The sequence below is a fragment of the Camellia sinensis genome, chromosome 13 (assembly GCF_055761805.1).
Source record: "Camellia sinensis isolate YWXY chromosome 13, ASM5576180v1, whole genome shotgun sequence".
NCBI lineage: Eukaryota > Viridiplantae > Streptophyta > Magnoliopsida > Ericales > Theaceae > Camellia > Camellia sinensis.
This window is the reverse complement of record NC_138973.1, coordinates 39,225,192-39,251,710: the sequence shown is the minus strand read 5'-3', so window position 1 is coordinate 39,251,710 and position 26,519 is coordinate 39,225,192. Positions and strand designations below refer to the sequence as shown.

The following is a 26,519-nucleotide window of genomic DNA, read 5'->3' as shown; positions in this document are numbered from 1 at the left end:
TGGGCAACTCGGACAGCTCGGACAACTCAGGTCGGGTTTGGACAAGTAATTTCAGGTTATAATTCGAGTTTGAGCGAGTCTGAACAGATCTCAACATAACTTAAACTGAACTTGAACATTCTCCAAACCCGACCGAATGCGCCCGAATTACATCTTACCTACCGCATTCGTTTGACTTTTATTAGTCTTGTATCTGTCATCATAATTTTTAGTCTCCATTTTTTCAGGCTTAAAACTATGGTGGGGTTTGATAATAATTTTATTTTTAGTATTTAAAATTAAATTTATTAAGTAAAATTAGTTAAGTTTATTTAATAATTATAATTAATATTATTTTAAATTTTAAATAAATTTTAAAATGTATGTTAAAATTTTTTTTTTAAAAAAAATTATGAACCAAATTTATTTATATAGTATTTTTTTTTGTTACAGGAATGTGTGTGAGCATTGAACCCACACCAAGTGTTAATTAGACAACTTGAGATCTAACCTCCTAATTAACTGTGTTTCACCCAGGAAATTGGCCCAGGAGAAGAGATCCAACCTCCTAATTAACTGTGTTTCACCTAAGAAATTAGCCCAAGAGAAGAGAATTGAACCTGTGACCTTAGGATTTAAACTCTAAACTTTAACTACAATGTCACTAACCCCTGAGTTATTTATATAGTATTTTTCTTTACCGAAACATCATTATCAACATGCACATTGTACGATAATGATTGGTGGTCACAAATTCTGGGGCTTAAATGGTCCGAAAATATCAAAACGACATCGTTTTGAGTACAAAACAACTCTGAAAATGTCAAAATGAAATCGTTTTATCATTTTCAAACTATTTAAATCACAGAATTTATAACCACCAAATATTTCCCCACATTGTATACCAATATTGTAGAAAAAACATGATGACATGACCACCCAATCCATGATCCTCTCCAGTCTTTTTCTCGCCGGATGGCACTTCAGATTGGACCACATCACCTCCCCTAAAAATTTGCACCTGGGATTAGCTTTAAAAAAAAAAAAAATCAATTAACCCACCAACACACATGTCTCACCACTCACTCACACACTCACTCACTCACTCTCTCTCTCTCTCTCTCTCTCTCTCTCTCACTCTCTCACACACTCTCTCATTTCTAATAAAAAATTAAAAAATATTTTAATTTTTTTCATTTTATTTTCGTAAGATATATATATATATAATTTTTAATATAAAATTTTAATTTTATAAAATTAATATCATTAAAAATGTATATTAAATATATTTAATAAAAATTTAAAATAAATAAAAGGTAATTACTATATTCAGTTATGTTTTCGAATTATTGTTTTTTAAATATAAAAACTATTTTGATGAAAATAAACACATAAAAATCATATATTTTTGAAATTCTCAAGAACAATCTTCATTGCCAAAAAAATCATATAAAAATAATGACTTTTAATTTAATTTTATTAACCAATCGAGTTTATAATTTTTTTTTAAAGAAAATAAAAAAACACAAAAATTCAATCTATGCGCATAGTTACAAATCAAATATGTTTGTATTTTCTTTAAAATACAAATTCAATTTATGCATTGGTGTAAACCAAATACAATGTGCTTCTTTTTTTTTTTTTTTGCCAAATTAAAATAGTCAAAAAAATCAAATAACCAATTTTTGTAAAAAGTCAAAAAAAAAAACAACTAAAACTATTTCCTAACCCAACCCTGTTGTGATCCTGTTTGGAAATAGGTTATTTTAATTAACTATTTGATTTTTTTTGTTTTTTTTGCTATTTTAGTTTGGCTAAGTTATATTTGAGATCATAGTTTATTTTTTTACTTGATTTAAGAAAATAAAAAATATATTTTATTTAGTTTATACCAATGCACAGATTGAATTTGTGTTTTAAAGAAAATAGAAAACATATTTGATTTGCACCTATGCACAGATTGAATTTGTATATTTTTATTTCCTTTAAAAAAAATTATAAACTCGTTTGGTTAATAAAATTAAATTAAAAGTCATTATTTTCATTTGATTTTTTTTTTCGCAATGAAGATTGTTTTTGAGAATTTCAAAAATATATGATTTTTGTGTGTTTATTTTCATCAAAATAATTTTTATATTTAAAAAATAATAATTTGAAAACATAACTAAATATAGTAATTACTTTTTATTTATTTTAAATTTTTATTAAATATATTTAATATTAGTCTTAGGTATATTTTCAATGATATTAATTATATAAAATTAAAATTTTATATTTAAAATTATATATATATATATCTTATAAAAATAAAATAAAAAAGATTAAAATAGTTTTTTAAGTTTTTATTAAAAATGAGAGAGAGAGAGAGAGAGAGAGAGTGGTGGGATGTGTTTTTTTTTTTAATTTTTAAGCTAATCTCAGCCGTAAATTTTCAGTGGGCGGATGTGGTCCAATCTGGGCGTCACCGGGAAGGAAAGCTGAAGAGGATGACCTCCAATCCATTAGGCCTCCCAAAATTTTTTGCTCTTTGATATTTGTCAAAATGTTTAATTGAAAAAAAAAAAATAAAACTTTTTATATAAAGACTTGACAAAATAGAAAACCTCACATGTCAGTGTCCCTTAATAGTAAAGACTGTAAACCTCGTTTTAATTACTTAAATCAGGACAATAAACCAGCCAACAATAGATTGTTTAAGTCTAAGTTAAAAATATTTACAAATTTTAAAATGTATTGAAATTTTTAAATAAAAAACAAGCGAGCTTTAATTGAGTCATGTTCAAGTGGCTTAATCTTTTATAACATATTCACATTTATCAAATTAAGCTTTAAAATGTATTTAAATTTAATTTATTTGTATAATGAAGTGATCTCAAATGTATAATCGACAAGCGTAGCTTGGTTCATTTTACCATCCTAACTAGACTAGATATGCAAGGAAAATCAATATTAAATTAAATAAGAAAATTACAATGTAAATAATTAATATTTAAAAAAAAAAAAGCATCCATTCAAAATATAAAGCTGCCCCGGCCAACATATTCACAATCCTAATGCCATAGAAATATGCCAAAATATAAAAATATAATGGACCGGAACAAAATATTCATACAAAATACAGCATAATCAAGTTTATTAATTAATTCTCAGTGTAGCATATTCATCAACCATATTTAATACATTTTTTCCAAAGATAAAATGACTAATACTACACTTTTTCACAGAACATACCGAGTACGACACAGATTTCATCAGACTCTCTACATACCATCTGGGGGTCTTTGACCTTAAAAGATTGGTCGAACCAGGCACGATGGATAATATATTAGATCAACAGATTACCTGAGACTAAAAAAGTCAGGGTTTAACAAATTTTGATCGACATTTACTGTGTAAAATAAGGATAAACCTATTACTAATTTGGTTAGCGTGAACCTCTAGAAATTGTTCTCTGCAGTAAGGCCAGCGGGAACTTCATTGACCGCTCTGCGCAATTTCTGTTTGCCCAGTCTGTTGTGTGCCATTGCCAACATGTTGGTCATTCCCACCAGACCTAGCATTGTCTTGTCCAGGGCCCTCCCCGAGTCTCCCCTGCAGCAAAAATCAAATTTAATGAATCATACCAGATACAATATTACAGAGCATGCGCACTAGGATTAGCATTTCAAAAGTAACGCTATGTTTGGTTCCATTTTTTTAAAAACAGTTTTCAAAAAATTTTATTTTTTTATTTTTTCGTATTTTTTTGTTTTTATTGAATTTTTTAAATATTTTATGCAATTTTTTTACTTTTTAGACACACTAACATAAATACACCTAAAAAGTAAAAAAATTATAAAAAAAATCTTTTAAAAATTCACTAAATACCAAAAATACAAAAAAAAAAAAAAAAAATACAAGAACTCAGTACATTTTTTGTATTTTTATGTATTTCTTAATTTTTTAAAATATTTTTTCACATTTTTTTTACTTTTTAGATACATCTAAGCAAGGTACATCTAAAAAAGTAAAAAAAATATTTAAAATTTAAAAAATATTCACTAAAACCAAAAAAATACGAAAATCAAAAAACTCAATTTTCAAAAAACTTAATCAAGAAAACTTAAACCAAACACAATTCTTTTTTTCCCTGATAAAAGCAAAAGAAGCAATAAATATATGGTTGGTTTAAGGGAAACAGAAAGCAATTCAAACCCGTGATAACAAAAATGATTCCATGGAACTGACAATGTCAATTCGGTTTTGATGGTATTATTAAACACTATTTAGGGATTGTTTAGAATGTCTTAAATAAGTATATTTTTTGTCTTTTTGGACTAAAATGTTGAAGGATAAAAATGAATGTTTGGGTTAACTTTTTGATTTTTTACGAAAAAATGTGTATTAAAAAATTGTATAAATTAGTGTGTAGAAAAAGTTTTGACAGTGTAGATTGTACTATGCCAGCAAGGTTTGCAGAGTGGTGTAATAGGAAATGATTGCCTTCTTTTCAGGCAATTATTTGGAAGGTGCTCTTCGGTCAGTGGGACCCACCACGGGTTCCGTTTTGCTAATCAAAACCGTTCAATATGTGCAACTCGTCGAGTATTATATGTTTGTAAAAAATCACGTTGATCGGATATTGCTAACTACATGATCAAATCAGTTTTGTATAAAAAATAGATGGTGTTATAGTTAACGGTTGACTAAAAAAATGATTAAATCAGTTTTGTATAAAAAATGAATGGTATTATAGTTAACGGTTGACCAAAAAAATGATTAAATCAGTTTTGTATAAAAAATGGATGTGTTATAGTTAACGGTTGACAAAAAAAACTAATCCGATCAGATAGTTATAGATATCCGATCAACGTGATTTTTTACAAGCATATAGTACTGGACGAGTTCTACACATTGAATGGTTCGGATTATCAAAATGGGACCTGTGGTGAGCCCCCACAGGCCCAACATTACTGTCCAACTTAGTGAATATATAAATAATTTTTTTTTTTGTTCTTTTCACAGTACTTTCCCATTAATTTAGTACCTTTCACAGTGTAAAATTGGTTGTATTAAAATATTATATATATTAATTTTTTTATATTTTTTATTTGTGAATAGTGACGATTTTTTTGCTTTTTTTTGTAACCTTTTGACTTTTTGAATTTTTTCTAATATCCCAAACCAGACCTTAGTATATGCAATCCTCAAAGGTGTGAAAAGGGATCATGCACAAACTAAAATATTAAGATCACCTTCAGCGATGCATTCTGGGCGAGAAGCTGATCATACTCAGTCGTGATGCGATTTAGTTCTGATCTAAGAGAGGCATTTTCTTCTTTCAAAGCTTCAGCACGTTGGGCCAGTTCGTCACATTCCGCCTGACTCAATAGCATACTAATAATAGTCATAATAGAATCACGGAGTCACATGATGAAAGTCGCAAACAAAACAAACAAATTGAAAAGAATTAAGTAATTTTACCTGCTTTCGCAACCTGGATCGACGAGCAGATTCCCTGTTGGACTGCTTCCTTCTCTGTCTTTTAAGTTCTCTTTCATCCTAACTCAAGAACAAGATGTGTAAAACCAAGATGACTTTAGTAAGAATAGGTAAAAATCGCAATGAGTAATAAAAAGTTCCAGCTATTGAGACAACAATCATGTTCTTTGGAATGATGTATCAAAATCAGTAATCAAAATGAACCAAAGTGGACAGATTGAGGACAAGCAATCTTCTTGAAATGATGTTTGGGCTGTTTGGCCACAAAACCTTGCTTCCATATTTTCCCCTTCCTATACCCGAGTGTGATTTAGTTTGACAATTTAAGGGCAAATTATTAAGAAAAACTTCCCTCATTACTACAAAATTTCACTTCAAAAAATGTTTCACAGATCTGAACTTGAAGTTATGATACAAACAAAATGTTCAAATATAAGGTCATTGTGTGAAGAGATTCTAGGTTATCTAATTTGAAAGAGATTCGAACCACTAATCTCTCAAACAAGGCGAGCAACTCAAGGGAGGCTTGTAGATTGACTAGCTCATATTTGAAGCACTAATACTCACCCAAAAATATTTATATATATTGGAAGCATTAAAACAAGATTCATCACATGACAACAATCCAAAGATACGTACTCTTGTTTTTCATGGCTTGAATTAGTAAAAGTAACTCCATCAGAAAATTAAGAAATGTAAGGTATGGGAATACAGTAGTGGAGAAATAGTGATGGCCAAAGAATGTTGTCCGTACCAAAACCCATCTAATGGTCAACTCCTACTTACATAACCAAAGAGCAAATTACAACAATGCCCATGAGAAAAGAAAATATATCGCATTGTGATAATTTTGGTAATTGAGACTTGTTAACATAGCTAATCTTAATTGGTGTAACACTCACATCAGCTGTGTAGCCCAAGGCTTTTATTTATATAACTTCTCAGATGCCTTTCTACAAATTTCATAGAAGATAGCAAAGGAATATTCAGCAAAGCAAGATACCAAACAATTTAAGGCAAAGTATCAATAGAGTTATCAGCACCCTTTTTTAACAATAACTGTACATGATCCAATGATGGATCCAGGATTCAAACTTTGAAAAGGGAAGGGGGGGGGGGGGGGGGGGGGTTGATACACATGTAACTTTTCATTTTTTCAAATTATCTTTTACTATAATATACATAGTTTTTACAACTTTTGGGGGTGCGACCCCCCATCTAGATCCATCCTTGTGTACATCCATCACAAAAACAAACACCGGCCTCCCTCCACTTTTGTGGATGAGAACAGTCTAGAGCAAACTCTGACCTCTAAGCAAGTACCTAGATCACATCTTATACTACTATGCATGCAACCATATAGTGGTTAAACGGAAAGTGGAAGATATCTTCTTCAAAAGCAAGCCATCTTGTGATCCAGAGTGGATGGGTGGAAAAGAAAGGAGATGTTGGGGGGAGACCCAAATCCCTACTCTCTTTAACCTTTCCAACAAACAATATGATTACCAAAGGTCAGGCACAAAGCAAATGTTTAAATTCTTAAGAATATTTAATTTAGATGCTAAGACATTAAGAGTAAAGCAAGTGAAATGGATTAAATAATTGAAATTACAGACAGAAAATAAAGGAAATGAGAGAGAGAGAGAGAGACCTGTAGCCAAAGCTGTGACTGAACACTGTCCCGTGATCCAGCAGTGACCATTCCTCCTGCAACTGGAGTAGGAGGCGCCTTCCCACGCAGTGCAGGAAGAGTGGAAGAAGTTGCAGCACCCCAGTAGTCCATACCAATATTTAAGTTTGTGGTGGGACCAGGTACACCTGGAGCACCTGCTGCTGCCACTGGCATGATGGGCATTGTTTGGTTCACCATCATTGGAGGTGTATTTGGTCCTCCATTCTGAGAACCATGCATAGTTCCACCATTCTGAGATGCTTCAGCTGTAACAACGGCATTGCAAAAAAATTTCATTAAAATCATCGGAAAAAAACTGCAAAATTTAGTCACTGAAATTGAAAGAAACATTCTTACAGCCAAACCTTCGAAAGAATCTTGCCTGGATCCTGACTTCATTTGTGAGTCCTGCCCAAAATTAATAGAAAATACTAGATGTGAAAGTGAAATTTTTTGACATAGAAGACATGATCCTCATGCTTATATGGTACGTATGAATCACATGCCTTTAAGGAAGAATTTATGAAGGGTCAACCTCCAAAATAATAGATAACCTATTTATATGTAGTAGGATTAGCATGTCTAATCTATTTCATCCAGTGTGGTTCTCTATCTGGCACAAATACTTCTTAAAGGCAGCCTTGTCATTCTGTGAATCTTTGCAATACAAGATTCTTCCAATACTCATGGGAAAACAATCAAAGCACGCACCCCAAACATGTCTAAAATCTATTAGTAATTCTGATATCATAGCATGACAAAAATAGGTCAATTATGTAGCAGACATACGCGTACTGATTCATTCCAAACAATGTAATGAGACACACACACACACACACACATATATATATATATTTGCATACCTACATAAATATAACCTGCATAGTTGTGAATTACATTTGTTAAGTTTGGTCTTCTAATAAAAGCAAATTACTTATTAAAACATCTTATGCAATCTCAAACAAATAAATTTTCATAAATTAATTAGAATCATATAATTACTGCACATAATAGAAGTATATACAGTAAAATATCTCGATATATTGTCTGCCCTCATTGTGTCTGCACCCATGTCCTTGTGTCAATGCATTTCTGTCATGCGTCCAATTCCATATGTAATACAGTACATCTAATATTGGTAGTGATACTTTTTTTGGCAGCAGCAAGTAAACAAGTGTTGTTGTGGCTGAATGTCAGAATACATGAAGGCAATCTTTTTTTGTAGAGAAAAAAATATGGAGTTATTTATTATTTGAACCTGTGACTCTGTCTACCACAGCAACCTCAGCTGTAAGAAACCATTGACATTACCCTATACTTCTATTTATGCAAGCATTTTGTATCTAAATCACTTAAATTATCACAACAATTGTAGCATTAGATCTTCAGTGAGACCCTCTAGTTACAAACAATTCCTAACACATGCCTTCAAGATCATAATTTATGCCAAATCTGTTACTTCTAATTGTGCCTCTCTAACTCTCTTAGCAGACACTAGTTTGTCATAAAATGTCAACCTAGAGTGGTGATCTTGTGGTGTAAAAATTATACTATGAGATAAGACCCGTTAAAACTAACAAAATGTAACTTCATGGAGCACAACACCAAACTTTAAGACATTCTACACAATATAATCAAATTTTTATTGGATCTAACATACCCAAGCACTCAAGTCATCCATTTATAAAAACCATGTCACATAATACATACATTTTGAGAATTTGCATCACTTCCTTCGCTTGAACCTTCACTCGCACTTTCAGCACTGCATGCATACACAAAATCAGATATGTCAGTATCAATTGATTAATAGTGAGGAGAAGTCAATCAAGTCACTAGCTTAGGCAATAAGCCAAGAAGCAACAAAGCAGGCCCCAGGTCAACCATGAGCCATTAAATAGATTCATCAAATATAATACACTAACCACATAAACATTAATGCTACTTTCATCAACATGTCCTTGTGATCAAGGTGGAAATGATAAGCTGCGTTCCTTTTCTTTCTTTTTTTTTTTCTGTTGGGGACCCAGTGATTAATCTGAAGATTTGTTTGCCCATCACTTATCAGAGATGGGACAGATCCTCTGGCAGAACAAAGCTTTAGTTAGTAGCTCATTTATGCTTGATTGTGAAAGAAATAGGTCTTCTGATGGATTAGAGGCATCGATTTATAGTGAAGAGTCTTCTATGGGGCTATATTATATAATTCGGTTGCAGGGAGGATGACCCCAGGTATAGATGTTTATAGGGATTTCTGTTGATATCATGGAAGGTTTTTTTATTGTGTAAAAGGGTAGAGCATTGTGTACGTGCCGTGTACATTGATGTGCCCCTTCTTTTTGGCACTTATTTACAAACTTTCCCACCTGTTGTCATGTAGCTTTTCTAGACCCAACTTCTTCATCCAGTCTCCAAAAGCCAACAGTCCTCATTTAATAAACAGGCAGTGCACACTAGGCATGGAGTAGCAACTGAAAATTATTTATGGCCATGGAATTCATCACCCAATCACATACGTCTTACCTTTTGGAATAGGCTCCATTAGCAGAGGCTCCTGAGATTTTACCAGGTTCATTGTTTTTACCCGTGATCATATTTAAACTGCCCAAACTTCCCTTAGATCTCTTGATGGGCAGTTTTTCCTTCCCCTCAGACAACTTGCCATCTGCTTCCATGCTGCTAGGCATATTCCCCTACATGCAAATTTAAAATGTCATTTTAAACTAGTCCAAATGACCAACGACATGTTTATTTAACAACAAACCATGTAACACCAGAGTTCAAGTAACTCACAGAAGCCTCAGCCATGCCATTAGGAGAAGGCATAGCAAAAGGACTGAAAGGATAAGATCCCTGATCAAGTTTGAAAATATGGCAGAGTTAGTAGCATCAAGGCAATAAGGGCATGATTTGAGGAGCACAAATACAAGACAATCAGCAGGAATTACCGGAGGCATAGATGGATGAGCATATATGCCACCATGGGGATACATTGCAACATATGGGTGCGGTGGCGTACCATAGGGCGGCATGATGTGCTGCATATAAACATAAAAATTAAACTACGGGGCAAAAGTTCAATATGCAAAAATAAAATAGAGTTATTAACTAAATTTCTGCACTTCAGACCAGACACTTGAAGCAATGGACAAATCCAAATCACCCAATCCTGCCCCTTTCTTGACAAACGTGAATAAGAAAGCAGTGTGAAGTGTGAATGTGCAGATACAGAAGAAGGAAAAAAAAAGAGCAAAAGGAAAAGGATGTACAGAAATGCTCAATGCTAAGTCAAAAAGATCTCTGGTTCAGGAAATTGCAACTAATGCATACTCTAAAGGTTCTGTGCTAAAAGAGAAAAACAGACCATTCTCACTTAAGCTACTGATGATCATAGAAAATCTGAGGGAAAAAAATCATTTGCAATATATATGCATATGAAGTCTTCTTATATCGATTCTATAGGTCATACAAGCATTTTAGTAGGACTAGGAGCTTAGCTCCTATATACTCCACTGTAAATAGGTTGCATCCCGTCCAGCACCTACAGTATTAGCAGGAGTCTCATGCATGGGGTTGCCCTACTTAATATTTGTGAAAGCGGAATAAATATTAAATATAAAATAAACGCATTTCAGCCCTCATGTCTTTATTCTTGAGGTGCTGCATTGGACTTTATGTCCATGACTAAAATGCAAAAGTTTAAAGCCATGTGAAGCTGCAGTGTTACTTATTATCATAATTCTAAGATACTATGGATCTCTAGTGCACAGCAATTTTTATCTCCGATGATATATATACACAGCTACACATATATTCATACATATATATATATATATATATTTGATTATGTCTATGGGCTCATCACAAGATCCAATCATTCATATTCAAACTTGATATCATGTTATTTGGTATTTCTTAAACAAAAACATCATTTCTTTCAAATTCCTATAAGGATAATAAATTAAATTAAGGGGTGGTTACGAGCCGATGCCGTGGAATAGATTTATTTATCAAAAAGTCGTACTCCAACTTTAATTGATAAATTTATCTCTGTAAAAATATTTTTAAAAAAATACAATTCAACTATTTACACTTCCCACATCATATTTCAATACAAACTAACACAAATAAACTAAAAATAAATTAAATTCACAAACAAAAGCCAAAATGTTCCAATCATTTATCACTTTGATAAATTTATTAGTATCATTATTAGTAACAAATTATCATTTCACAAACACAAAACACATCTAAAAGTCCCAAAATTTTCTCATTATCAAAACGAGGGGCAAATACATTAAAAAATAAATTAAAAAAAAATCACTTAGGACTTGTGAGTAAATAGTAATTATCCCTTAAATTAATCATATCTTAATAGTACATAACATTATCTCCAGAATTTGATGAATTCTCCAGAGTGTAGCTTTAAAGAATCAACTGAAATGACGATTTGCTTAAATCTTCAATGGTCCTCTTCCTCTCTTAGTTGGAGAAATCTTTTTGACCTCTTTAGTAAGCAGGTGATGCCACGTCTTTAAAGAGGTTCGAGCATTGCTAAGAATCAATATGAAAAATAACGAGAGGTCTGTCTGTGATTCTTCATGCTCTCTTAAAATGGAATAATTTTCTAATGCAGCAACTGACACTTAGGAAGCTTTCATTACCATTGCCTAACTTGCTTTCTGCACTATTGTTCATCATAATTTTGTGCAATTCCACTCAATGACTTGTAAAGAGACTGATCTTTGATTGTAATAATAAGTAACCTTTTCCGTATTAAATGTACATCTTGTACAAAGTTTAACAACATGTTACTAATATAAGGGAATAAATTCAAAGACAAACTTTAGGAAATCGTAAAAGAGTCAAGAATATTCAACTTCAATCAAAATATGGAACATAAACTGCATGTGATAAGAATTTAATGCATGAGGGTCAAAAGCATGAATTTTTGAGAATATTGGAAACTTAACCAGTAGAATAGCATCATATGAGGAACAGTTTGACCTGTGAACTCAATCAATTAGTTAAAGAGATCAGCAAATTCTCCCGTCTTCACAACGTTACTACTCTTAGCAATCCAAAAATAGAATCTCTACGGTTATATCTCCAAAAAAAAAAAAAAAAAAAAAATTTAAACATGTTAGGGAGAAAAGAATTGAGTTAAACCCCATACAAAAAACAAATATACCTGAACTCCCCACATGTAGGGGTGAGCTTGAGGGCTCGATGCCAAGAACCCATGTGGATGCATAGGAGAATATGCCTGTTACAAACACAATACATACCAAATAACTACTGCCATCAAATTTCTTAACTGAACAATAAAGGACTGAAATGAATGGGTCTAGCGGTTGAACCTGAAAACCAGACCACTCAGGATTAGCAGTGCCAGTGGGTGTATATGAAGACTGTTCCTGAACAACCCAATGTGCAACAAGACATTAAACAATATATATATATATATTAAAAAAAGACTTTCAATCACCAACCACATAATACATGTGCCTTTAAATCAAACAGCATACCTGCATAGTAGGCGTTTTCGACTCCTTTGCCTCCGCCTCCTTTGTAGGTTTATCCATCTCACTACTACCAATGATTCAATTCCACCAACACCTCAATAATTCCTCAAACCATCCTGCAATACTTAAAATTGTATTACAACAGTGCATTTTAACGAATTACAGAGTCTACGCACACAATATATATACGTATATATGTGCATCAATGTTTTGGCAGTGATTATGTAAATCATCATCGTTTTTCATCAGATTTTCGCCCAAGCCACACACACACACAAAAAAAAAAGCACGATGAGTATAAAGATTTGAACTTTATAAATCAATTACGGCCAAAAATGACAAGAAGTCGAGGCAGCGAAATCGAAATCAGAACAAGCAAGTCAATTTAGCGCTTTTGCAGCTCAAACACAGGTCCGAGACAACGACGAACAGGTACAGAGTCCGCGATCAATCTTGCATCAAATTCTAGGGCAAAATTGATGAATCCATGGACGAGAACATTGAATGCGAAGATTTAGAGAGAAAGTTAGGGTTTTGATTGAGCTTCTGAGAGATCATTCGTATGGTGTCACTGTCTACGATTTGCAGAGAGCATGAGAGAACAACCAAAAAAAAATCAAAATTGCTCTTGTAGTACGATCTCTGTCTCCATCTCTCTCGTGCTTTTGAACTGGTTGATGATTGATTACGTGTTTGGATCATCAACTGTTTTTAACGGTATAGATACGCTTAGACGTATGGGTTCATCATGTATATTAATAGCAGGTCAGAGCATCTCCGATCCTGAACCAAAGTTTTTATCAAGTCTGAGTAGAAAAATAATTTTTTCCTCAATTTGATACCGAGTGCTTCAATGATTAATTTTTATCAAATTTTTATCAAATCTGTGCCGGAATAACCGGTTGGTCGACCGGCCGGTCGACCGAGTAGTTGATCGGTTAAGCCAAAAAAAAAATTTTTTTTTGAACTTTTTGAACCTTTTAGTGGTCGACTGGTTGGTCGACTGGTAAGGTAATTTTTTTTTTTCAACTGTTTGACCTTTTTTTTGGAACTGTTTGAACCTTTTGGTGGTCAACCGGTTGGTCTCCCTCAACGGTCATGTACAGTGTTTTGGTGAAATGCGGAGCCTGTCCTCATTTTGGTGAAACGTTTGGTGAAACCTCGATTTGATATCAATTTGGTAAAACCGTTGGAGCATGAAAAAGTACTTTTTTTCTCCAAATTTTAAATTTGATGCCAGATTTAATTCAGGGTTGGAGATGGTCTTAGCATGTTAGATTTCGAGTTAGTCGGGCTAATTGTCCGAGTCGGACCAGTAATTAGTTTTTCTTTTTTTAAAATAGATTTTATTTATTTTGAAAATAAAAAGTTCAAAACCTACCTATTTTAGAAATTAGGTTAAAAGTCAAAAAAAAATTAGCCTTGTAGTTTTTTTCAGTCTCATTATCTATCTATTTTTTTACATATTTTTTTAAAACGAGTCTAAAAAAATAAATAATTGACTTTTAATTAGGGATGGGCGCGGGTTGATTGCGGCCACAGAACCTCCAATTCGCCATCGTCCGCCAGATTGGCAGATTGAAGAAAATCAATCCGCATTTGTTCACCAATTCGGCGGATGCAAATTGAGCGGATTGGCAGATGGATGCGAATCGGTTTGGCTGTTTAAAATTTTATAAATTTCAACATAATTCAATTTGTGCAAAAAAAATGTTACAGTTAATGACTTAAAAAAGTATTACAGTCATTGCATGCCTCATCCAAAAAAAGAAAGTTTGAAACTTTAGAATATTACAATCACTGGATGTTTCATCCACATATTACAATCACAGCATGTCTCATCCACATAAAGTATTACAATATGTGATTCTTAAAAATATAAAAACAATTCGAATTACCAAAACCATAAACAAAACAATCGTAGAGATTGTATGCCTCTTTATTGTTACATCTATATCTATTTTTGAAAATAAAAACCAACCAACATATATCATCTTATTTATTTATTATTTTTAGAATTAGATTTAAAAACTAAAAAAATATAGATAAATAATACATTTATTTTTTTCAATTCTAAAAATTTATTCAAGTTGAAAACTCTTTTTCAACAGAATATTTAAACTCTTTTTCAGTTGAAAACACAAACAGAATATCTAAATAAATTGAAAATACAAAATCTTACAAATTATTAGGGGTGCTCGCGGTTTGGTGGTTCGGTTGCAGCCAAATGAACCTTAAATCCATCATCCGTCCAAAACTAGGTGGATTGGAAAAAATCAATCCGCAATCGTCTACTTGTCATCACGCATTCGTCCAAAATGCAGCAGATCAGCTTGGTTCAGTCGGTTTGGACAGATCGATATATCCGCTGCTCGCCCTTAACCTACTTCTCAAAATAGGTCATTGTTTGATTTCATAATTTTGAATTTACTTTTTAGAAAATTAAATTTTTTATTTTTCATATATATATATATTCTTATTTTCACTGAATTTTTTTAATATTTTAAATAATTTTTTAAAATTTTTAGATAAATCTAACATAAATATACTTAAAACGTATAATATTTGTGAAAAAAATCTTTAAAAAATTCACTAAATATCAAAAATATATTTTAAATGTAAAAATTTAATACATTTTTGTATTCTTGTATATTTATTGATTTTTTGAAATATTTTTTTACAATATTTTACTTTTAAGGTACATTTAAGTTAGGTGTGTCTAAAAAGTAAAAAAAAAAATTGCTTCAAATATTTTTAAAAAAATCACTTAAAACACAAAAATGAAAAACTCAATTTTCTAAAAAATTGAGTTAAAAAATTGAAACCAAACAAGATAATTATTATTAATTTTTTTGAGATAGGAGAAGTAATTGCAACTAAAAAAATACTTCTAAAGAGATTAGTAATTATAGGGATAGAGGAACATCTTCTATTTAGACATGTTAGTCCTCTTCCTTATAAGCAATCCTACATAGATAAGTATTGCTTTGTAGCTTAAAAAATTGGAGGCTCGAGTGGCTCGAATTTTAAAATGATGTTGTTTTGGCCATTTTTTCCCCCCTCTCTTATCTCTTTGAAACAGAAAGGCAATAGAAGAAAGAGGGGGGAAAAGAGAAGATGGAGGGGAAACAGAGACAGAAAGAGAGCCAGAATTGCCATCGCAAACCACCTGCGCCGCCATCACTGTCGGTCGCAAACCTCTCTACCCAGTGACGATGCCTGTTTGTATACGCAGATCTATGTATACACACATAGATTTGTTCTTCCTCCTCTTCACTTCTTCCTCCTCTCTTTCTTCCTCTGTTCTTCTCTCTATTTCTTTCATCCTCCTCTTCTTTTTTTTTCTTTTCTTGTTTGATTGTTATGATTTTTCTTTCCCTTTCTACTTTATCTCTTTCATCTATCTCTTTTTTTGATTCTGAGTTATGGAACCTGTGAGTTATGGAAAGGAAGAAAAGAGGGGAAGGAAGAAGGAAAGAAATGAAAAGAAAAGAAAAAAGATGCCAAAATGACATCGTTTTGGCATCTCAAGCCATTCGAGCCTTAATTAATTCAAACTACCTAGCAAGATTGTGCATAGATCTTGAACAACATTTTTTCATAATAAATAAAAATAAATAAATTATATCCAAAACAGACTTAACACTCCGTGTAGTTGATATCCTTGAATCGTGTGATATGGGAGAGTTGGGAAATAGAGAATTAAGTTAAGAGTTGTTATGCCAAATGAAGGGCCTAAAAAATAGAGGGAGTCCAGCTTCAAATAATCCCAATAATGGAGAGACTACAAAGAAGGATAACAAAAGAAAACTCCAAGTGAAACTTCATTACTTGAAGAATGCTAAAGGAAAATTTTATATCACGACCTAATCCTAGAGACTTGGGGCTGAAATCGCAACTTACTAATTAATTCTAATTTTAACAAATTAAATGGCACAGGCGGAGACAGAATGGAAGTAAGAAAATAATTAAACATAAAATTTTCTTCGTTAATGATCGAAAATACATCCATGGGGTTTTTATTATTTTATTATGCGGTGACAAAATTTTAGAGAAAAAAAGAAAAGAAAAAAAAAATAATGGATCAGTATCAAATTCTTGTGCGGGTTCCATTACAGGAGGTTACATGTCTTCCTTACATTTCATCACCTGAAAGCGTAACAACTATAAACACACAGCAGAGTGAAAAACGTTATGCTAAGAATATAGGGGATACAAAATAACCATGGATAGTTATTTAAGTTAAAATATTAATATAACTTAATTTGAATAAACAAATTATTTAAGTGGCAGAAATTGAAATACAGAAATTATGTAAATAAATAACTATAACCACGGTACATAACAAAATAGAACAGAGGTCACATGAGTGACAGTAGAACAGAGAGGTCAATGGATCCATGACAAACAGAGGACCAGTAAGTGGCCAAATAGAAGCCAATAGTTATTTAAGTCTCCCAATGTAGGGGACTCTCGTGGTGATACTTATAAAACATAATTGTTTATAAAACTATTGTCAAATAATTTCTAAAAATTAAACAAACATATCCATGGGTTTTAATTTAAGCAAATAGAATTCAGAAAATAATTAACGTAATCAAAATATTAATATAATTTATAAAACATAGATTGTGTAAAATAATTTATGGTAACCTAAAACATATGTAAAATATATTATGATGACTCAAGGTATAATATAACTTATCTTAATATTGACCGATAGCCTTTTCTTACTAATTTATTTTTTCCCCTTTATGCTGCCTTCCGAGGCTTTTTTTTTTTTTTTTTTTTTTTCTCGTTGGCTACCCGTAACTCCCATTTATACCCGAGCTTAGCAGGTGACTCACCCTGTAATTAATTTCCTATGTGATGATTCACTGCCTCTAGGACTTACACTTAACAGGTGGTTTGGCCACCTCATACTATATTTTTCTTTTGCCCATTTTTTTTTTTTTTTCACAATTTCGTATTAGTGTGATTTTAGCCCCTAGATAATATATTATTCCCATGTTGATAAATTAATGCCAAATTAAATTATACCTTAGCACGTATAACTATGTACTTAAATATATTTTATTCTTATGATTATTTATTTATTTAACTTGTAGTGTCATTTTACTTTGGCCCAATTCTTAAAATAATTATATGCTATTATTATCACATCCAACCATAATTATATATATAGTTATGCGGTATTTAATTACACATTTAGGGTATCACATTTCTCCCCTTCTAAATGAAAGTTTGTCCTCAAACTTGTCGTACCTTAGTTTTCGAAAAGGTGTAGATATCGGGGCTCGCATTTGATTCTCCGTTTCCCACGTAGCTTCTTCGATGCGATGATTCCGTCATAAGAATTTTACCAAAGTTATAGTTTTGTTTCGAAGAACTTGATCACGACAATCGAGAATCTACATTGGTTGTTCTTCATAAGAGTGATTTTCTTGAACTTCCAGATTCCAATAATAGACAACATGTTCTAGATCTCAGAGGTACCGTCGAAGCATCAAAACATGGAACACATTGTGAAATATTGGACAGTTCAGGTGGCAGTGCTATGCAATATGCTATAGGACTAATCATTTCTAGTATCTCAAATGGCCCGATGTAACATGGATTTAACTTTCCTCGCTTCCCAAATCGGATAACTCTTCTTGTTGGTGAGACCTTGAAGAAAACATGATCTCCTACTTGGAATTCCAATTTCCGTCTTCGTGTATCTGCATAGCTTTTCTGGCGACTCTGAGTAGTGCGAATTTGCTGTTGGATGAGTTGGATTTTGTCACTTGTGATTTGCACGATTTCAGGGCCTACCAGTTTCCTGTCCCCGACTTCCGTCCAACACAGAGGTGATCGACATCTCTTTCCATACAAAGCTTCATACGGTGCCATTCCAATGCTTGCTTGGTAGCTGTTGTTATAGGCGAATTCCACCAAAGGTAGGTGCTCATCCTAATTTCTTTTGAGGTCCAACACGCATACACGTAACATGTCTTCCAAAGTTTGGATTGTTCTTTCAGATTGCTCATCGTTTGTGGGTGATAAGTAGTGCTAAACTTCAGTGTGGTTCCCAGGGCCTCTAGCAATTTGTTCTAGAAATTAGACACGAAGCAGGGGTCTCGGTCAGACACGATTGAAATTGGGGTACCATGCAAATGAATAATTTCCTTGATGTATAAAGTAGCAAACTTATTAAAGGAGTACATGATTTTGATTGGCAAAAAATGCGTCGACTTTGTCAATCGGTCTACTATAACCCATATTGCATCATTCTTCAAGACTGACTGTGGTAAGCTGACCACGAAGTCTATTGTAATGTGCTCCCATTTCCATTCAGGAATAGGGAGTGGTTGCAGCATTCCTACAGGTTTTTGATGTTCTGCTTTAACGCGTTGACCGTGCAAGCATTTGGAGACGTGGCTTGCTATGTCTCTTTTCATTCCTGTCCACCAGTAGTGTTCTTTTAGATCATGGTACATCCTTGTATTACCAGGGTGGACTGCAAACATAGAGTTATGAGCTTCTACCAATATCTTCTTTTTAAGTGCCGGAATGTCAGGTACGCAGATTTGATTTCGAAATTTTAGCATCCCAATACTTATAGTGAAGTTAGGATCAGGCGTACTCCTTTGCTCTTCATACTTTTACTTTAAAAGTTTATCTTCATATTGGCGTGCTTTAATTTCTTCAATCAAAGTGGGTTCCACGGTTATATTGGTGAGCAGTCCATTGATCTGGTGGAGAACGAGAGTGCACGCCAAACTTCTGGTTGTCTTTCAGCTCAGTGCGTCTGCCACCACGTTAGCTTTGCTTGGATGGTGATGGATCTCTACATCGTAGTCTTTCATAAATTCTAGCCACCGCCATTGCCTGATATTTAGTTTCTTCTATATAAACAGATATTTAAGACTCTTATGATCAACGTAAATCTTGCAAGTTGCCCCATGGAGATAATGACGCCAGATCTTGAGGGCAAAGATCACTATTGTCAATTCTAGATCATGGGTTGGGTAGTTTCTTTCGTGAGTCTTTAGTTGGCGTAAGGTATGAGAATGACTTTTCCATTTTGCATAAGAATACAACCCAAACCATTATATGAGGCATCACTATAAATTACAAACCCATCTGTTCCTGCAGGGAGTGCTAGTATAGGAGTTGACACAAGTCTACTTTTTAACTCTTGGAAGTAACGCTCCTATTTGTCAGTCTATTCAAATGGTATGTTCTTCTGAGTTAGTTAGGTCAAAAGTGATGCTATTTTTGAAAAATCTTGCATGAAGCGTCAATAATAGCCAGCTATACCTAAGAAACTTTAAATTTCTGACACATTAGTAGGTCGTGGCCAGTCCACGATTGCTGTAATTTTTTGGAGGTCGACCGAGATGCCATCTTTGTTAATAACATGACCAAGGAAGTGTACACTAGTGATTCAAAATTCGCATTTCTTCAACTTGGCATAAAGTTTGTGATCACGTAGTGTTTGTAAAATCGTTCACAAGTGCTGCTCATGGTCTTTCAGTGACATGGAGCATATAAGAATGTCATCAATGAAGACAATACCGAACTGATCAAGATAGGGTTTGAACACTCAGTTCATGAGATCCATAAAGGTCGTTGGATCATTTGTGACACCAAATGGCATGACGAGAAACTCGTAGTGCCCGTAACGGGTTCTGAAGGCAGTGTTTTCGATATTTTTCGTTTTGACTTTTAGTTCATGGTAGAACGCAAATTAATTTTCAAGAATACTTGGGCCTTGAAGTTGAACGAACAAGTAATCGATTCGTGGCAGAGGGTACCGATTCTTGATGGTGACTTTATTCAGCTCCCGGTAGTTGTAGACGTCCCCGAATGTCCCGGGGAGAACCCCTCCCGTTTTGTTCATTTGGGCTCACTACAGTTCGGACTCAAATGTCACGGTCCTGTATCTAATCTCGCAGAGTGCAATGCAAGACCGATGAATCATCAAAGAGTCCAAATCCGGCAAATCGTTTTTGAAAACATATTTTTTTGAAAGAAGTGCCAAATATGGATTGCTTTGCCAGATACAGAGTCGCCACCTAAATATTTTATTTTGGGAAATTTAGGAAACCTTGACTCGTTGCCTAAGGCCACGTGTCTGTCATCACCAAAGTTGCCTCGGCTCGGGAACTTGGGTACGATTGGGGAAGGTCACTTCGTGAGCACCCCCGCTCGCCCGATCAAAGATCGGCCTCTACTAACCATGATATTGAGTTTTTGAAAACATTATGCGTTTTTATTCCGGTTATTAGCCTAGATTTACTATGTGGTACGCACAACATACAAGTATAGACTGGGTCGCCTGAATCGGAACAAAACATTTCATGTTTGTTTATTTGAAAATGGTTTGATGGTACTACCTGCAAGTAGGCTAAGACGTGGATTTGCCACCCTCGGATGGGCTTAGAAAACATGATTTTGCCACTATCAAGTGGGCTTAAAACTTGCATTTAATGAATTGTTCCAATTCGGATAACCTAACCTTTACCCACAGGCATTCAGGCAGGTATATCATATAAGCACATAGCCTCATGGTAAGCATGCTATCATGGCAGTCACTCACGCACATGCAAGGATGCTAAAGTATAAACACTTACCGAGTACTCCAAGCCAAAACAAAAGCTATGTTAGAAATCCATGCATGATCCTAACTATACAGAAATGCCTAATGCAACACATGCAAAATGCAACTAAGATAGGCTCGGCTATTCTAAACATGGCATATGATGATGCTACAGCTAACACGTATTCAATTTGAAATTGAAACACAAATGCAGTTAGTATGATGCGCCGAGCCCGGTGCATGCAAGACAGATGAATGAATGCAAACATGCTATCATACTGTATGCTAATTGAAACATGCCCTAAATTAACCATCATAAGCAGATAAATAAAAGGGAGAAAGACGTGGGGTTGGAAGACATACATCACACGCACGCACACTTATTACAACATTGCCCTCGCTCGGAGGGTCTGAAAGAATAATACAGTTCGAAATGAATAATATAGTCCGAATAAATACAAAATCCTGATTAATAAACAAATTAACTAGGAAAGCGATAAACTAGCATGTAAGCTTATGGACTGCCTCAGCTCTGTTCTGAATGGTGGGATAATGCATGCTTGAATTGCCTGGCGCGGAAATCTATTGCAATGCCCCGATTCGCCTCTGTTTGTAATTGTCTTTGGAATATTGCGCAACGCTCCAGAAGGCCGCCGATTTCTGATTTACTGCAACAGAGAGCAACAAAGGGGCATGGCAAAGTATTTCACATATGTATGCATGACTACTTTTTAGGAAGTGTAGTCCTCGATCCTCATGCCACCAATCACGCATATCGATGCATGATGGCCGAGGAGTCGAATTGCACGACTCAATATGAAATGAATGCACATGAAGACACAACAAGACCTAAACTCCATCATGGGTAATCCGAAGTGTCGGCGATGGGGAATTGAGACACGTTCCGTCACTCGGAGTATGAAACGTCCCTCGTTTCCCGTGTTTGGGCTAACTCCTATCCCAAACACAATGCAAATGAGATGGCATACACAATGCGACTAACATACAACCTAGCATACGCAATGCTATGAAATGGCATACACAATGCTCGATGTAACATGGCATACACAATGCTCTATAACATGCAACTCAGCATACACAATGCTATGGACCGAAAAGGCATACACAATGCATAATGGACTTACACCAACATGAGTGGACCTCAACCACACTTACATCAGCAGCCATTAGGTGAAAATGAGACAATCGAAATGCGTGCACATAAGCACGCATATCGAGGACCGAACCTAAGGCATAAAATGCCACTCTACCAAAGCATGGCAAAGAATGAAAGATGGACTATGAACATGTAATTTCTAGCACTAAAACATGATGCTAAATGATCCCGAAACATGGAAATATGGCACCCGATGCATGGAATAAGCCCTGAAACTCAAAACTAGTCCAATGCATTGAACCACAAGTATACAAAGCAAGCATTATTTGATCATGAAGTCAAAAGACAGAGCCAAGGTAGTCCCAAAACATGCACATTTCTAGTTTAGAGCATGGCCAAAAGATGCTAACATGATGGACTAAAATAGCATGCAATATTGGCTAGCAAGCATGGTTTATATGGCATGTATATGAAGCAAATAAGAACTCATCAAACCAGCCAAAAATAGTGAATAAAACATGCTAAAATATGCCCAAATAATCACTGAAATGCAGCCAATGCATGTAAAAAAGGGAAGGCTTCTTTGGAAGGCCATTCAAGGGGTTGTTAAGCACATATAAGATAGACACTTAGCATGACCAAACCAACTCTGGAAATGAGTTATGACAGCCCTAAAACTCACAAAATTGGCCCTAAAATTAGTCAAGGAAGCATACGATGAAAGGCCCCCTCAAAAGGCCTTGAATGGAATTGTTCTACACATGCACTATAGACATAAAATATGATCAAAAGGGCCCCAGATAGACCTAAGGCAGACCCTAAAACTCACAGAATGAGGCCTGAAACAAGACTTCGATGCATGCAAAATAGGGTCCCTTTGGAAGGCCCAAAAGACCCCCAAACAAGACAAGGGGAGAGGGGGTCACCCCCCTCTAATTTTGGCCCTCAAAAATGCATCTAAGCCACTGAAAATCCACTAGATTTCAGTGGCTAAGAGGCCAAATCATGGCCAATGCGAGTGCTCTAATGCATGGCCCTAATCATGAAGGAATGAAGCATGCATAGGGGAGGCTGACCCCAAACAGAAAAATGACCTTAATAAAACTTGAAGAGGGGCTCAAAATAAGAACTTTTTCAGTTTATAACAAATCTCGAAAATGTCCACAATTAAGGCTAAAATAGGATGCAAAAATAGCCCTAAAAGAGAGATTGAACAAACAAGGAAGTAAATGACCTCAAAAAATAAAGTTCCCTTAAACAAATTTGAAGAGGGGCTCAAAATAAGTCACTTTACAGTTTATAGCAAATCTCAAAAGGGCTCACAAGTAGGACCAAGATATGATGCAAAATAAGCTTACAAAGAGGGATAAAGCATGCAGGGGTGTAGGAGGCCTCAAATAGAAAATTGCTCTTAAACAAACATGAAGAGGAGCTCAAAATAAGACTATTTTCAGTTTACACCAAGGCTCAAAAATGCTTGAAAATGGAGCTAAGGTATAGGGCAAAATAATGCAAAAATGGGGGAAATGAGGACTTACCCTTGAAGAGCCGACCTCCAGCAGCTTTTGGACCAAGTTGGTGAGCTTTGAACCTCTGCAAATGGCTTCCAAGGTGCTGGAATGGATGATGGAGGTGTAGTTCTAAGGGTTGTAGTGTAAATGGACCAAGAAAGTTAGGGTTTTGGAGCTTGGAATAGTGGCAATGGAGGAGGGAGGTTATGTGCCTTGGCAAAAAATGTCTAACCCTTAGATATGAAGAGGAGAGCCTCTCTTATAGAGAAGAGAGGCCAAAGCTTCTCTTGGAAGCTTCAAAGATCTCCATACACGTGTATGGAGGATGCACCAAATGGTCCCCAGCTGGCACAACTGGATTACACTCAGAAAGGGCAAAAGCAATAAGCAGGCCGGCCAGTTCAAGTGGCCAGCCGGCCACTCCCCCTGGTCGGCTGACCAGGGGTCAAAAGGTTCAAGAACAATTGCTGGTCGGCCTACCCAGAAAGGTGGTCTCCCAGATGAGTAGAACACAGCCTTGTGGAGAAAAATCAAAAAATGTGACCCAAGAGAGAGAAAAGCTAGCCTTTAAGCAAGGTTCAAAAGGGTCAAGGTGAATTTCTAGCCGGCCTACCCATATTGGTGGCCTCCCAGATGAGTAGATCACAATGGTGGTATGAAAAGCCAAAAAATGTGGCTCAAAAGTGGGAAAAACCAGCTTTCTGTCAGAAAAATCGGCTTTTGGAGAGAGAAAATGAGAAAATTGGCTTTTCAGGGGAAGAGGTGGCCGGCCACCATCCTATCGCTTCCCTAACAATAAAAATAAGGTCCCTACCAAAAATGGACCAAAACGGATGCAAAACGAAGGTTCGGAGGCCAAAACGCGCGGTTCGGGGCCCCAAAAACAGGCTGCTAGGCACCGGAAGTGGCGTATGACCACGAAGGTGGTCTCCAGGGCCACAGTGTCCCTCTAAAGGGAGGAAATAAGGTGTGTGCCAAAAACCGAAGGAAACGGAGGTAGTTAAGTAGTCCCGAACTGAGGCACACGGCTGACGGCTCCGAAAACCGAAAACCAGGCTCCAAACGGGAAAAATGGCCTACGACCACGAAACGTAGCCTACGGCCACTGAGAGATGGTCTACGAGACCTCTCCCTCCCTTCGGGAAGAGGAAACGGAGAAAACAGGACCCGGTTCGCAAACCGAGGCAAGGCACAAAAAAAAAATAGCCCCGAAGTTCGGAGGCAAGACTCGCAGTCGAGACTCTGAAACCTCAGAACGAGCACAACATGCAACATCACCAAGCACTCAACTGGTGACGTCTAAGTCTTAAGGTCGGTCAAAAATGAGGTGTCTACAATTGCCCCTCTTTGACAGAACTCGGAAGTCACACGTGACGGGAGTGAATGTCAAAACCTAGAGACGACCCATTTTTGACGAGGCCAAAGACTTAGATGAACATACAAGATAACAAAGATGTGCCCGTAGGCATGTCCGCAGGCAGGGAAAAAATGCAAAATGATATGCACAAAGTCGGATATAACTCATGATTATGCAAAGCAGCAAGCTATAATAAAGTGCACACGCAACAGTTTTAAGTAAGAATGCAAAGCAACAACTACATTTCATGCAGTTTAAGAATGCGAAGAATTATTCAATTCTCGCCATATCTCACACGGAGAAGATACAACACCTGCGCGATTCGTCTGGTCGTACCAGCTTCAAATGAACCGTACATACAATATTGTGCCTGAAAGAGGAAGAAACTTGACAAGTACAACATCATTAGCAACACATGTTCAACGCTATATCGAACGTAGACAAACAGGGTACCGATGGGAAAGTGCATCGCAATGCGAGAGACATGCGCATGACAACGCAAGTTAAGCATGGAGGTATGACAATGCCAATGAAACGTGCACAACAATGCAAGTGGTATGCATGAGAATGCAAGTGACGTGCATAACAATGCAAGATGCGTGCAAATTCGAATGCGTGTTTGATGCGAAACAACAAGCAAAGAGATGCGAGTTTTGACGAGTGCGACTCAATCGCGACCTCCGGTTTACCTCCCGGAAGGGTCACAGCATACTCAAAAAGGATACATCTTGCTCTTGACGAGTGACGATGAGGCATGCATCAAAAGTTGGAGTTGGAGTTCCCGTGGAGGGATTTCGCGACAAAAAGTGCACTTTTCTTGTACTTTCTTGGGTCCTGGGGACTCCAATCATCACCAAAATTTGCAGAGACCTTGTAGTCCAGTTTGGAAACACCATCGACCAGGTTTGGTCCCAGGGGGAGGTCACCGACCAGGTTGGAGTGCAAGGGGTGGTCGGCGTACCAGAAAAGGTGGTCGGCCGACCACCTAGCCCAAATCCGGGGCAGTTTGGTCTTTTTGCTCTCATTTCTTTAAATACGCAAAGCCAAACACTTTTTGCTCATAACATCAGGTCCGAAATCAGTCCCTCTCCCTTCCTAGAGCATTTTCTTTCTCAGATCTGCGCTCCATACGCGTTTTCCAACGTCCCACGCAAAGTTGTTTCGCGAAAACTTTCAATTCTCTTCACTTTGAACCGATTAAATTTTGATTTCGGAGCTTCTTTTCTCATTTTCACCACTTGAGGTAAGTTCGTCTCAATATTTGGAAGATTTTCTCGGGAGTTGACTTTTGTT

The 26,519-nt window shown here is 35.5% G+C and overlaps 1 protein-coding gene and 1 pseudogene across 50 annotated transcripts; one reads left to right on the top strand and one right to left on the bottom strand.

Moving 5' to 3' along the window:
• The window catches only part of LOC145805322 (G-type lectin S-receptor-like serine/threonine-protein kinase SD1-1), a 150,077-nt pseudogene that overhangs the window by 43,426 nt on the left and 80,132 nt on the right, over positions 1–26,519 (top strand).
• LOC114277124 (bZIP transcription factor 16) lies at positions 3,085–13,425 on the bottom strand. Of its 50 annotated transcripts, none has more exons than XR_014348738.1 (15): positions 12,661–13,387; positions 12,493–12,549; positions 12,324–12,427; positions 12,106–12,139; positions 10,081–10,170; positions 9,926–9,985; positions 9,656–9,825; positions 9,058–9,216; positions 8,843–8,897; positions 7,498–7,540; positions 7,112–7,398; positions 5,443–5,520; positions 5,214–5,355; positions 3,415–3,570; positions 3,085–3,327 (listed from the first exon to the last, which is right to left on the bottom strand). XR_014348738.1 is itself a non-coding variant. In XM_082902013.1 (15 exons), the coding sequence occupies exons 1-14, from the start codon at positions 12,715–12,717 to the stop codon at positions 3,454–3,456; spliced, it is 1,437 nt and encodes a 478-aa protein (XP_082758139.1). In that variant the 5' UTR covers positions 12,718–13,387; the 3' UTR covers positions 3,085–3,327; positions 3,415–3,453. The 50 variants fall into 50 exon arrangements, 38 of the variants coding, with proteins under 38 accessions (XP_082758139.1, XP_082758138.1, XP_082758163.1 ...); XR_014348737.1 differs by having other exon boundaries at positions 3,085–3,321; XM_082902013.1 differs by having other exon boundaries at positions 5,214–5,339.

Excerpts from the sequence above, each read along its gene's own strand:
- LOC114277124 (XM_082902013.1), bottom strand. The coding sequence starts at position 12,717 with ATGGATAAACCTACAAAGGAGGCGGAGGCAAAGGAGTCGAAAACGCCT. Across the intron at positions 12,550-12,660 it reads CGAAAACGCCTACTATGCAG|GAACAGTCTTCATATACACC; the intron begins GTATGCTGTTTG and ends TGGGTTGTTCAG. Across the intron at positions 9,217-9,655 it reads AATGGAGCCTATTCCAAAAG|AGGATCTGTCCCATCTCTGA; the intron begins GTAAGACGTATG and ends TTGTTCTGCCAG.